At 52.2% G+C, this 13,792-nt stretch overlaps 1 protein-coding gene and 1 non-coding gene across 2 annotated transcripts in view; one reads left to right on the top strand and one right to left on the bottom strand.

The window, feature by feature from the left end:
- Nucleotides 1-1,308: 1,308 nt before the first annotated feature.
- LOC107123413 (transmembrane protein 87B-like) overlaps nucleotides 1,309-13,792 on the bottom strand; it is a 22,730-nt gene continuing 10,246 nt past the window's right edge. The window contains exons 3-9 of the mRNA XM_015426660.1: nucleotides 12,872-12,930; nucleotides 12,119-12,222; nucleotides 9,918-9,997; nucleotides 8,657-8,715; nucleotides 7,329-7,381; nucleotides 5,829-5,859; nucleotides 1,309-2,992 (exon numbers count right to left, since the gene is read on the bottom strand). Of these exons, the coding sequence (XP_015282146.1) occupies nucleotides 2,951-2,992; nucleotides 5,829-5,859; nucleotides 7,329-7,381; nucleotides 8,657-8,715; nucleotides 9,918-9,997; nucleotides 12,119-12,222; nucleotides 12,872-12,930 (428 nt within the window). The 3' untranslated portion in view covers nucleotides 1,309-2,950. The remainder of the gene's footprint in view (nucleotides 2,993-5,828; nucleotides 5,860-7,328; nucleotides 7,382-8,656; nucleotides 8,716-9,917; nucleotides 9,998-12,118; nucleotides 12,223-12,871; nucleotides 12,931-13,792) is intronic.
- Nucleotides 5,219-5,290, top strand: TRNAA-GGC. The gene has a single exon. It is a non-coding gene; the product is annotated as a tRNA-Ala (tRNA).

Consider the following 13,792-nt stretch of genomic DNA (forward strand, 5'->3'; position numbering starts at 1 on the left):
GGACGGAAGCCATCTTGAAACCTGTTCCCAAGCTGCCAGCCCGTGAGGAAAACAGCTGTTGCCAAGGCAGCCCAATCCTTGAGATTGTTTCGGAACCGGAAGGCATCCAAACAGAAGTGTGCTATCTTCCTGGGGGAAGGAAGCTGGAGGCGGGAGGGGCTGGTACAGGAGACGAAGGCCCCGAGCAGGGAGACGACAGGTACTGGCCGGAGCTATCCGCGGGGGAGGATTTGGCGGAGCTCGCCGAGAATCCCGGAGGACAGGGAATGGTCATGGCGACGAGGGGATGGTTGAACAGCGAGGGACTGGGAGGCCCGAAGGTGGAAGGAAAGGCGGCTGTTTCCACAAGGAGCCATCCCAGCACGCAAGGGATCGAACAGAAGACCGTTTTTCAGGCAGACAGTTCCAGAGAGATTAAACACTTCGACGAGCACGCACCGGGTGTATCCCCCGACAGGACCAGCAGAGCCGGCTGCCTCTTTCTACCTGCCCTCTCAGGAAATGAAACAAGCCGTGTAGTCACATCCCACCATTCTGGCCCCACTACTCCAGAGGAAGTGGGCCCCTCCTATCCTGTTTTCTCACAGGAAGTGAACTCACCAGCAACATTGGAGCCATGCCCCTCCGGGGAGTTAGAGAGGGGAGCTGAAGGCAGCCCGACTTCCACACCCGTCCAGACGGCTGTCCTGGACCCACTGGGGGAAAACAGCTCATCTCCGGGAAGTCCGACGTGGCAGCAGATGCCGTCACCCACAGAGCCTCCCGGAGCCACGCCGTGGCCGAACACCGCAGGGCCCGAAGAGAAGCAGAAGCGCCTGATCTACGTGGCCGCGGTGGAAATAGTGGAAGCTGCTATCGATGCGGCGGCGGAGCAGCTGGCTAAGAAGAAAGAGCGGGAGAAAACGGGCCACAGGGGTCAAGAGGATGTAAAGGCCGATTCCTTGGCTGGGGCTGCAACGCAGCAGTGAGGGGGGACCTAGCTTAATGGGCAGGGTCCGGGCCTATTTCCTCAAAGCTCCCCCCCCAACCTCACAGCCTCTCTCACTGCCCAACTTTGATATTCCCAAAGCAACAATGAAGGACAAAAATCCCCCTCCTGCCAATGCGGCTGCCTGGGATTGGATGTAGTCACTTAAGTGAATGAAAGGTATTCTTGTGCATGCTCAGAGACGCTCCCCTACAATTTGCACTCCTTCCGGGCTGAATCCTTGTACAGATGAAATAGCCCACGGGTAAGAAGCCTTGGACAATCACCAAAAAAATAAAAATAAAAAACGAGCGTACACTTGAAACAGAGTGTAATTTTTCTTCTCTTTTTTTAATATTACTGCGTAACACACACACACACACGTTTTCCTCCCCAAGACATTATGTACAATTGCAAAATAAATAAAGGTTACTGGAGAAGAAATCTGATTTTCCTTCCTTCCTCCCTCCCACCGATTATCTAGGTCACCACGAAACGTACCCCAAGTGTGAGAATGCGTGAAAGCGTGAAGGTACAGGGAGGCCAACCGTTGCCAAAGCAACTCCCCCCTCTGGGAGAATTCAGGCCACAGCGCTGATCAAATATAACATTTTATTTTATTTTTTTTTAAAAAGTAAAGAAAAGTGTGAATGAAATCAGAGTTGGGTCTTGAGTGCGTCAGGCGTTCGGGGCTAAGAGGGGGTCTCTTGTCTGCCGAAGCAGCAGAAGGGGTTCAGAGATCACGGGCCCGGAACAAAAAAGTGGGGAAAGGCGATCATGTGGAAGGATGTGTTTTTTTTCCCCATCTGGTGTCACCCCCCCAAAAAAAAATGGAGGGGAGGGGGAGGAGGAACGTTCTGCTGCGACACGAAAAAGCACACTCCGGGGTAACGCACTGTGGTGTTCGCATATGAGAACTGATGCCACACCTCCCCTGTACCAACCGCATCCCGCCAAACGCCAGCAGCTGTACATTCACAACTGAGCTTTTCCGCAAGCCTCAGCGCAGTTTGAGAAGTAGTGTCTTAAAGGGGTCTGGAAGGGATCGACGTCATGGGGATTCAAACCTGGAACCTTCCCCTTCCCAAGCACGCGCCAGAGTCCGTTGGTGTTCACAATGAATCTGTCCTCGTTTGCAGCAAAGGAACTGGCCTTTGTCCCCCGCGAAAGTTTTCTGGCTGCCGAATAAGAACCTTCGCCACCTGACGAATAACCTTCGCCACCTGACGAATAAGAACCTTCGCCACGTGACTGGGCATTTATTCCTCTCCAAAAGGCACGAACCTCCCCTAGGCCTAGCCCCGGATGGGCCTTCCACAAACCCCAAAGCCCTACCTCAAAATCTCAGCAATAATCACGTACATATTTTCACACACCCCTTTGGTCACCCCTCCCCCCACACACCACTTTGTATCACCAAAAGGTTGGGAAGGAGGAGAGAGAGAAACGAATCCCCCTCCGTAACCCCACTGGACCCCTAATTCCCCCTTCCGACTTGGGAGTCGCACGTACAGCTGATGCTTTCACGCCACCAGATGCTGAGCGGGCGCCAACGGAAAGCCGGGGCTGGACAACAGCAGGGAAACACGGACTGATGTTACAAAACTGCTCTCGTGTGAATGGCGGGGAAAACGTTCGTTCCAAACGCAGTCGGGGAGACGGCCGGTGGAACGAGGTTAGTCGGGTCGACCCATTCTTCTCTCTGGCGGGAGGCACGGGCCTTTCGGAATTCCTCTCCTGGCTGACGGGGGCGAGCAGCGGTCCCTGCTTGGCAAAAGCCCCGAAGCTTCAGAGTCAGAAACGCAAACGGTAATAAAATAATCTTCTTAACAATATACAAATATATATATATGTGTGTGTGTGTGTGTATATATATCTATATATATATATGCGTGTGTAAAAAGGAACAAAGTGACCATCCGCGACTCTTTATCCGCACAAAATCCAACGGGAAGACAGCACAACCGGTTAGCAGTCTTGACTTCATTCCATCTTGGACATTTCGAACTTCGTGGTTACAATTTCCTAAAAAAGAAAGGGGTGGGGGGAGTGAGGAGACAAACAAGGGCTTATATCAGGGGTGGCCAAACTGTAGCTCGGGAGCCACATGTGGCTCTTTCGCACCTATTGTGCGGCTCCCAGCAGGGCAACTGGGGAAGCGAAGGCTGAGCCCGGCCGACAGGGGTCCTTCGACCATTGGTTGCGTTGCCGTGAGGTCACAGAATCCAGAGCGAGCAGGGGCCAAAGTCTCTGGGAAGAGACCGCCAAGGAGGTCCCTTCTCCCTTTCTCCCATCTATTTGCTTTCTTTGTTTCTCCCTCTCTCTCTCTTTCTTTCCACCTCTTTCGTTCTTTCTTTCCACCTCTCTTTCTCTCTCTCTCTCTTTCCACCTCTTTCGTTCTTTCTTTCCACCTCTCTTTCTCTTTCTTTCCACCTCTCTCTTTCTCTCTCTCTCTCTCTCTCTCCACCTCTTTCGTTCTTTCTTTCCATCTCTCTCTCTCTCTCTTTCCACCTCTTTCGTTCTTTCTTTCCACCTCTCTCTTTCTCTTTCTTTCCACCTCTCTCTTTCTCTCTCTCTCTCTTTCTTTCCACCTCTTTCGTTCTTTCTTTTCACCTCTCTCTCTCTCTTAGACAAATAAATATCAATAGCAAATAAATATATATCATTGGACAAATAAATATCATTATCGATATCTGTTTCTACCCCTTTTGTTCTTATTTTTGGCAGTCTCATTTAATGTTAATAAAAAAGCAAATCTGCATATCTTTAAATAAAAATGTGCATATAATATTTGTTCATGGTTTGCAGCTCTCAAACATCTGACATTTATTCTGTGTAGCTCTTACGCTGAGCAAGTTTTGGCCACCCCTGGCTTATACAGTATGGGGGCTTTCACACCCGTTAAATAATGCCGTTTCAGTTCACTTCGGCGACCGTTTGCAAGTGGATTTTGGCCTTCCACACAGTAAAATGCAGTTGCGAAGTGCACTAAACGTGCGTCATTTAGTTTGTGTGAAAGCACCCTGTGTTTCGCTGGTTCAAAACCCCGCTGCCTGTAATCTCTACTGATCCTGCAGTGTAGGCTCAGGACTATCCTTAGATTTCAGACAGGCCACGAATCCCTGAGTGGGTTCCACCAGGGGTCATTTCCTGCAGGGGCGCACAGAAGCGGAGCTCCGGCAGTAAAGAGCCCAGGGGGCCGGCACATGCAACAAGCCCCATCTCCTGCTCCCAGCAGCCCTCAGTCAGATCAAGAAGTAGCCAGGTAAGTTGCAGAGCTCTCCCCCGGCCCAAAGCAGTCCAGTGGCACCTTTAAGACCAAGTTTTATTCAGGTACAAGCTCTCCCTCCTCTACGAGGACAGATCTGCACGTGTCTCCCCCTCCCCAATAGCTAGCCATCCAAAACAGTCCAGTGGAGCCTGAGCGGCGGGTGCTGCCTTCTGACACACTTCCGGTGATGCCAGGGGGTGTGGCATATGCAAATGAGTTATGTTAATTAGTTATGCTAATGAGCTCCTGCACCTCTTTTTCTACTAAATGACCCCTGGGTTCCACTGTGGGTCCCTCTCAGAGCATGCCCACAGTGGCCTGCACTCCAGAAGTCCCCAAACGAATCACTTGCACCCACTCGCGTTTGAAGCCGCCTCCTTGGCGGTCTCTTCCCAGAGACTTTGGCCCATGCTCGCTCTGGATTCTGTGACCTCACGGCAACGCAACCAATGGTCAAAGGACCCCTGTCGGCCGGGCTCAGCCAGCAAATGCTTGCGCGGGATTTGAAAGAACTCGAATCCAATTGGGGGTTTAGTTAAAAATTGGCCAAGGCTGTGGCATCCGTCAGAAAAGTGCCCCATGGGTGCAAATTGGAGGAGCATTCTGGGAGACAAGAGTTGCTTGCTGCCGTAAGGGCCAGGATAATAAAAATAATGAGGCAGCATAATAAGAGGAATTCAGCTCTTGCTACACAAAATAAGAGGGGCCGTAGCTCAGTGGCAGTGCATCTGCTTGGCATGCAGAAGGTCCCAGGTTCAATCCCCGGCACCTCCAGTTAAAAACGACCAGGCAGTTGGTGATGGGAAAGACCTCTGCCTGAGACCCTCGAGAGCTGTAAAGAGGGGCTGTGGCTCAGTGGTAGAGCCTCTGCCTGGCAGGCAGAAGGTCCCAGGTTCAATCCCCAGCATCCCCAGTTAAAAAGGACCAGGTAGGAGGTGATGGGAAAGACCTCTGCCTGAGACCCTCGAGAGCTGTAAAGAGGGGCTGTGGCTCAGTGGTAGAGCCTCTGCCTGGCACGCAGAAGGTCCCAGGTTCAATCCCTGGCATCTCCAGTTAAAAGCACCAGGCAGCAGGTGATGGGAAAGAACTCTTTGCCTGAGACCTTGGCGAGCCGCTTCCAATCTGAGCAGACAAGATTGACTTTGTGTTCCTGTGAATTCAACTGTTGCGATGCAGCCAGCTCTGGGAGCAGAGGGGAGCATCAGGGACCTCATTAGGAAGTCTCTTCCCTCATTGGCTGAGCTGCTGTGAGGTCATAGCAGCCAGAGAACAGAAAGGGTCCCACACAGCCTATTTTGGGAGGAGACGGGGAAAACGCTTCAACGGGGAATTAGGGGAAGGGATTCACTGGGAGTGCGGCAGGAACGCAATGGTCCTTAAACCCTGGCCGCCTTCCGAAATTGCCAGCTGTGGAGCCGAGACCCGCTTGCGAGACGAAACCGGCTTTCGCCATTCCCATCCGCAGCCCCCTCCCAGCCCCACTTGGATAATCCAGTCACATCGTGGCCCTTGATGATGGAACCTCTTCTGGAATTATTAGGGCGAACGAAGCAACCGAGAAGAACGAAACACAGGTAAAAGCTGGCTCACCTCGTCGGAGTCCAGCAACGGGGGCAGCACGCTAGAAGAAGAAAGGAGTAAGGCCAATCACTATGATTATTACAACACACATTTTCCTATGGCTCAAAGCAGCTTGCCGTACATAATTAAAAATAGTAATAAAATCCCCCGATCCCCGCTTGCCCGCCTAATAAAATCCCTGCGGTGGCTCTGTTAAAAGCCCCCGCAAGTATGATTATCTCTTTCAAGTGCCTCCTAAAAGTTTCTAAGGACGCTTTCCCCCTTTCGTATTAGCCCGGGGAGCCTCGCACTAACCAGTTAATGGGTGTAGTTAAGTCAAGGAGGCCTTTAATAACGTATACGAAATTTCGGGTAAATCAGGAAGGCCGAAACGTAACCGAGACTTCGGGATGCTGAGAAGATTGTTAGGGAGTGCGGTGTTCGTGAGCTGGCTCTCCCCCTCTCCCAGTGTTCAATCCAGCAGAACAAGAATTCTGGAAGGTGGTTTGGCTTTCTGGCCCGTATCCGCAACAGGTACAAGATGATTAGGGGCCTGGAGCACCTTCCCTTTGAGGAAAGGCTGAAGCGTCTGGGACTTTTCAGTTGAGAAAACAGATGACTGGGAGGGGGGGCATGGTAGAGGCTTATAAAATGATGCACAGGGTGGAGATAGTTGACAAAGAGAATTTTTTCCCTCCCTCTCCCAAAAGACTAGAACTCGAGAGCCTCTGGTGAAGCTGAAGGGCAGTAGGTTCAGGATGGACGAAAGGAAATACCACTTTACACATAGAGTGATTAAAACGTGGAATTCGCTTCCAGAGGATGTATGGATAGCTAGAGGAATAAACAGCTTGAAAAAGGGATTAGATAAATTCAGGGAGGATAAATCTATCGAAAGCCATGGAGACTGAGGGGAACCTCCACATTCAGTGGCACTAATCCACTGAATCCCAGAGCCAGGAGACATTAGGGGAAGGTCTCAGCCTCTCTGCCCTGTTGTTGGCCCTCCAGAGGAACTGGTTGGCCACTGCGTGAGACAGGATGCTGGACTGGATGGACCCTCACTGGCCTGATCCAGCAGGGCTCTTCTGATGTTCTTATATTCTCAAAAGCTCATGCGCCGAGAATCCTGTTGGTCTCTTAAGGTGACAATGGACTCAAATTTAGCTCTCCTACTGCAAACCAAGATGGCTACCCCCCACAGACCACTGGGTCTGATCCAGCAGGGCTCTTCTTCTCATGTTCTTACCGGGGACTCTGCTTTTAACCACGAGAAGAGCAGACAACATAAGCAGAATATTCATTGCTTCTTCGCCAGTGTAGCGAACTGCTCACGGCTGAAACTGAACGGGCACCTCTGGATCCAACCCATCGTCTATCAGCTTTTACGCCTGGATTTCTCATAATACTGACAGGCCCTGAACTTGTATATTTCTTTTCTTAGATGCCTTTTGGGCTGATTTTTATAACAGGGGGATTTGATTGGGTGGTGGTGGGGAGTTAACAAGAATTAAAAAACGAAACACCTACACGTCGGCCATGGAAGAGGGGATATTTTCTTCAACCCATTTCAAGTCTTCATCCTACGTAGGGAGGAAAGAAGTCAGGAGGACACCCGGAAACGAGAGAGCTGATTTTGTAACAATGTTTTTGGAGAAAGCAACTGGGTGGAATGAGAGAGAATAAGGATTGGGGCGATGGCAATGTGGCTACAGCTCTTAACCTTTTGCTCGAGACCATTTTCACAGCAGACATTCCCAACACACACTCCCTCCAATTGTTTGACTTCTCGGGAAGGAAACAAGCTGTATTCCACTGGTATGACAGGAGGGAGATTTTTACTGGGAAACCAGCAAGGGAAGCAATCTAGAACCACCCCCAGCCCCCAGCGCTGCAGCCCAGATCCAAATCGCCTCTCCACCCCCCCTGCTTTTTGAGGTTAAATTATACAACGGAAGGATGTCCCCTTTAAATCTGGGACACGTATAACATTAGTAGGGTGTTTTATGATCAGGCCCGAAGCTACAGTAGGTCATCTTGGGGTTGGGCCCCCCAACCTCCCAGCCACCCGCCCAGTTTATTTAATTGTATTTTTTGTGCACGCTACAGCCGTGCCACGTCGAGCCGTCGCCCTGCCCGTCGGCAGCGTACCTCTGGCCAGGCTGCGGGCGAGGCACGCCACGGGGCATGTCTGCTCCCTACCAACGCTCCCTCTAAGCTTTGGAGTCTTGTGCGTAAAAAATTCTACTTTGTGAGCTGCCGGCATTAAAGTCATGAGCCCGCGATTCGGCTACTGCATAGATCAGTCTGCCCTGGAGCCCTCCCTTCCTGAGCGGAGACAAAAATGTCTGAGCTGGAGGCTCAAAAACTGTGAGCCTGCTCACACTAACTCAGCTTAGAGGGAACACTGGCTCAGGACCAACGCTCCCTCTAAGCTGTGGAGTCCTCTGAGCAAAAATTCTGCTTTGTCAGCTACCGGCATTAAAGGTGCGAGCGAGCGATTCGGCTACCGCATAGATTAGTTTGCTCCGGAGCCCTCCCTTCCTTAGCGGAGACAAAAATGTCTGAGCCGGAGGCTCAAAAACTGTGAGCCTGCTCACACTAACTCAGCTTAGAGGGAACACTGCTCCTAATTCCAGCCCTCCCCCTCTCTCTCTCTCTCTCGTCGCTCCTGACACAGTGCCCCCCCTTCCCCAAAGTCAAAAACATCCTGACTATGGCTCTGTTTACAATGCGTTTTTAACCACCACCACCATCACGAAAATGACGGATCCCGGACAGCAAGTTTACGATCTGAGCGTAGTCAAGGAGACATGAGGGGGGAGAACGGCAAGCGGGCGGGGGTGTGTGTGTCTTACCACACGGCTCCCCTTGAGGATTCCGTTGGCTTCGGGCTTTGTGCCTCTCATCTTCATCCCTGCCACAGAAAAAAGAGAAAATAAAGAAGGCCCAAACCAGCCACGTCCGATACCGAGAGGGAATTTCCGTCGCTTGCGCTTCTGGGGGCTGAGCAGGTTTGCTCTGAATTCTCCGACCCTGCCGTGAGCTCCAGAGGCCGAGGAGGGCTTTGCGGAGGGGGAACTGCTCCGTCCCCTCCTAAATCTGGGTGTGAAAAGACGCTCAGCTTTGAGTAGGCCCGGGAGCAGGTGGAAATTGCACGCAACGTATCTTGGACATCAGGAGGACAAAACGTTCTAGGCCAGGGGTCACCAACCCTTTTGGGCCTGTGGGGGACCTTTGGAATTGGGGGCGGGTTAGATAGCATCACCCCAAAATGGCAGCCTCGGGAGGTGGAGCCAAAGGCAAAATGGCTGCCTCGGGAGGCGAAGCCAAAGGCAAAATGGCTGCCTCGGGAGGCGAAGCCAAAGGTAAAATGGCTGCCTCGAGAGGTGAGTCAAATGCAAAATGGCTGCCTCAGGAGGGGGAGCCAAAGGCAAAACGGCTGCCTCAGGAGGCGGAGCCAAAGGCAAAATGGCTGCCTCGGGAGGCGGAGCTAAAGGCAAAATGGCAGCCTCAGGAGGCAGAGCCAAAGGAAAATGGCTGCCTTGGGAGGAGAAGCCAAAGGCAAAATGCTGCCTTGGGAAGAAATGGCTGCCTCGAGAGGCGGAGCCAAATGCAAAATGGCTGCCTCAGGAGGCAGAATGCCAAATGGGATACTTCCCTCCTCACACTTCCTGGGAAGGAGGAAATCTCGAAGGGGGATTGGAACCGCCTGCTGACTGAGGAAAGCCCAGGTGCCGACCAGGTCTCCTCACCCTCCAGCGGAAAGCCCTCGTTTGTGAGGGCAGCCGATAACAAGCCCTGCCTTACAATGGTCCAGCCCACTTTCTGTAAAACTCAGTGGGTGCCATGGGACGTACTCATGGGCACCACGTCGAGGAACCTAGGATTTCTGAGATACACGACTGAGGGTCGAGGAGTGAGTGGGCTCCATCGAAGCCCCTTCCCGTGCCTCTCCACAACCAACACGAGCAGATTACCAAAGCATACCCTCTGTCCCAAGAAGGGAGACCCACTAACCCCCCTGGTCTGTCCTCACCCCACACATTACGCCCCCAGATCCAAACGGGGGGCACGCTCCACCTGCTGGCATTGCTGGGCCGGTTCGGACCGACTTACCGAAGGCCTTGTTGACCATCTGCTCGTCCTCCTCGTCTTCTGGCTCGCTGCCTTCGTCCACCAAGGGCATAAAGGCATATCTGGGGAGAGAGGTGGACAGCCAAACGCTATGAGATGCAGGGAAGAAACTGTGTTTCCTTCCCTCTGTCCGGGAGTGTTAGGCCTGCGTGCGCTCCGTTCTGTCCGCATCTTTTCTGAAACGAGGCCTCCGGAACCACACACAATACTCCAGGGGCGGCCTGACCAATGCAGTGTACAGCGGGACTTATAACATCTTGAGATTTGGATGTTACGCCTCTGTTGATGCACCCCAAGATCGCATTAGCCTTTTTTGTCGCCGCGTCACACTGGCTGCTCACAGTCAACTTACGGTCCATCCGTACCCCAAGATCTTGTTGACTCACGCACTTATCTCACTACAGATGCTAATGTTCTGCTGCCAAGCAGAATGTGGGAAGGGCGTTGCAAAGAAAGGGACTCAGGATGTGAAGGAATCAGGCATACGGCGATCAGATCCATCGGAGCATTCAAGCCGATCACAAAGTTCTGAGTCCAGCGGCACCTTTAAGACCAACAAAGTTGAATTCTGGGGATAAGCTTTGATTCCCCACTCCTCCACTTGCACCTGGCTGGATGACCTTGGGCAAGCCGTAGTTCTGATAAGAGCTGTTCTTGAAAAAGAGCAGCTTCTGTCAGAGCTCTCTCAGCCCCACCTCCCTCACAGGGTGTCTGTTGTGGGGAGGGGAAGGGAAAGGAGATTGTAAGCCGCTCTGAGACTTCTTTGGGTAGTGAAGGGCGGGGTATAAATCCAATCTCCTCCTCTTCTTCTTCTTCTTTTCTTCTTCTCCTTCTTCTTCTCCTCCTCCTCCTCCTCCTCCTTCTTCTGTCGCTTCAGACCAACACGGTGACCCACCAGAATCTAAGCTGATTACAATATGCCTGGTTCCTTTGTGTCCCGAATCCCTTTTTCCCAACATCTTTCCCACCTTCTGATTGGGATATCAACAATGCTCCCTCTAAGCTGTGGAGTCTTGTGAGCAAAAATTCTACTTTGGGAGCTACTGACACTAAAGCTGTGAGCGCGCAGTTCGGCTACTGCATCAGTTAGTTTGCTCCGGAGCCGTCCCTTACTGAGCAAAGACAAAAATGGGTGAGCTAAAAAACTGTGAGCTAGCTCACACTAACTCAGCTTAGAGGGAACATTGGATAGAAAGACTCAGAGCTCTCCATTCCAGCACATGTCTGACGAAGGGAGCTTTGACGCTTGAAATATCATACCCCCAAAACCTTGTTGGTCTCTAAAGTAATGCTGGACTTGAATCGAGCTACTGGACAGAGACAGACCTTTCCCAGCGTTGTCAGCGGGGATCTTCTGTGTGAGCTATTACAACTGAGGTCTCTGCTTCCTCTGTCTAAAAACAAGAGCTGTGGATTTTTTGGTGTCTTCCCTTCTTTGTACCGGCTGTTCCAACAACCTCTTGAGACCTTAAGTTAGGGGAACATCCCCAGCCGAGCGGTTCGAGAACCTTGTGTGTGCAGAACAGCTGCTCTGCTACAGTTCAAGGTGGGTAAGAGCACAGATTCTAATCTGGGCGAACTGGGTTTGATCCCCCCACCACTCCTCCACATGCAGCTGCTGGTGTGACCTTGGGTCAGTCACAAGTCCTCTCGGAGCTGTTCTCTCAAGGGCAGTCCCCGAAAGAGTTCTCTCAGCCCCACCGACCTCACAGGCAATGCTCCCTCTAGGCTGTGGAGTCCTGTGAGCAAAAATTCTACCTTGTGAGCTGACCGGCATTAAAGTTGCGAGCGAGCCATTAGGCTATGGCATAAATTAGTGTGCGCCGGAGCCCTCCTTCCCGAGATGAGACAAAAATGTGTGAGCCGGAGGCTAAAATAACTGTGAGCTAGCTCACACTCACTCAGCTTAGAGGGAACACTGCTCACCGGGTGTCTGTTGTGGGGAGGGGAAGGGAAAGGCAATTGTAAGCCGCTTTGAGACTCCGAGGGAAGGGCGGGGTATAAATCCAACCACCACCACCTCCTCCTCTTCCCCCCTCCCATTCCTCTTCCTCCTCTTCCTCCCCCTCCTCTTCTTCCTCCCCCTCCCCCTCCTACTGAGCTGTAGGGGCACCCCAACCCGGGGACCTGTCCTTTGGAAAACCAGCTATCAACATCTGCTGAGGGGGGGGGCGCTGCCCTACCTTTGGTTATTGGCTGAGGGTCTCCAGAGGAACATGATGACTAAGAGGATGATGGAGAAGAGGAACCGCCAGAAAGCATCGTCAATCCACAGCTCCCGCCAGTCCTGACGAGCCAGAAAAGGAGAAAGGAGGGTTAGCAGACAGCCACCCCCCAAAAAAGGGGGGTTAACACCCCCTCCACCATTCAAGCTCCGTAAACTTCCTGTGGGTCTTCTCCCCCACAAAAAAAAAACATTTAGGGAATTAAAAGATATTTTCACGCGACAGAATAATCCGTTATGTTCAGGAGATGGAAGGTACGGGTCTATTTACTGAGTTTCCAAGATTGCATATAACTTTTTTTTTAAAAGGGTAAAGTTTAGACTGGGTTCCCCAACCATTTTTAAGCCTTTGGGCAACTTTGGAATTCTGACACAGGGTGGTGTGCGCAGTCACAAAATGGCCGCCACAAAAGGTGGAGCCAAGCACAAAATGGCCGAGAGCAAGGTTCCATAGAACTCCGATGGTAACTCTTCCCACATTTCAGGTAGAGGCCCTTTTATCTGCACAGCCAACCAGAAGCCCTGCTGGTCAAAAAGCCCTGCCTAGCCCCTCCCACGTCCTGAAAGCACTCGGCCGGCGCCGGGAAAGGTGTCGGCAGGAGCCCCGGCGCCCGCAGGCAGCATGTTGGGGAACCCTGGTTTAGACCATAAGCTCAAATCCCACCCCAGTCCTTGAGGCTGCTCTCCCGTCGCACCGGACGTGACTACTCACCGACTGGCACGTGGCGAGCCGGAACGTCTTGGTGGTCCAGATAATGAAGATGATGGATGCTGGGGAGAGAAGAGCAAAGCCGTTCTGGCACCACAGAGACGCAGGTCGAAGGTACCGACCCCCAACTGACAGCCAGTGTTCGGGAGGGCTGCCTTACTGGGCCTATCCGGCAGGCATATCCAGTCTGTCCACTTTTATGCGAGAGCCATGTGGTCCAGTGGTTAGAACCCTAAGACACCCAGATTCAGACCCCCCCCCCACTCGTGCCACGGAAGCTAATTGGGTGATCTTGGGCCAGTCACACTCTCTCCGCCTAACTCAGCTCGCAGGGGGCCAGTGTTCCCTCTAAGCTGAGTTAGTGTGTGCTAGCTCAGAGTTTTTTGGCCTCCGGCTCACACTTTTTTGTCTTAGCTCGGGAAGGATGGGGCTCCGGAGCAGACTAATTTATTGCAGCAGCCAAATCGCTCGCTCACAACTTTAATGCCGGTAGCTCACAGAGTAGAATTTTTGCTCATGAGGCTCCACGGCTTAGAGGGAGCACTGGTTGTGAGGAAAAAATGGAGAGGAGGAGAAGAAGAAGAGATTGGATTTATACTCTGCCCTTCACTCCCCAAAGGAGTCTCAGAGCGGCTGACAAACTCCTTTCTCTTCCCCTCCCCACAACAGACACCCTGTGAGGTAAAAGAAGAAGAGGAGAAGAGATTGGATTTATACCCCGCCCTTCACCACCCAAAGGTGTCTCAGAGCGGCTGACAAACTCCTTTCCCTTCCCCTCCCCACAACAGACACCCTGTGAGGTAAAAGAAGAAGAGGAGAAGAGATTGGATTTATACCCCGCCCTTCACCACCCAAAGGTGTCTCAGAGCGGCTGACAAACTCCTTTCCCTTCCCCTCCCCACAACAGACACCCTGTGAGGTAAA

This window comes from Gekko japonicus, unplaced genomic scaffold (assembly GCF_001447785.1).
Source record: "Gekko japonicus isolate JY-2015 unplaced genomic scaffold, Gekko_japonicus_V1.1 scaffold2140, whole genome shotgun sequence".
Lineage (NCBI taxonomy): Eukaryota > Metazoa > Chordata > Lepidosauria > Squamata > Gekkonidae > Gekko > Gekko japonicus.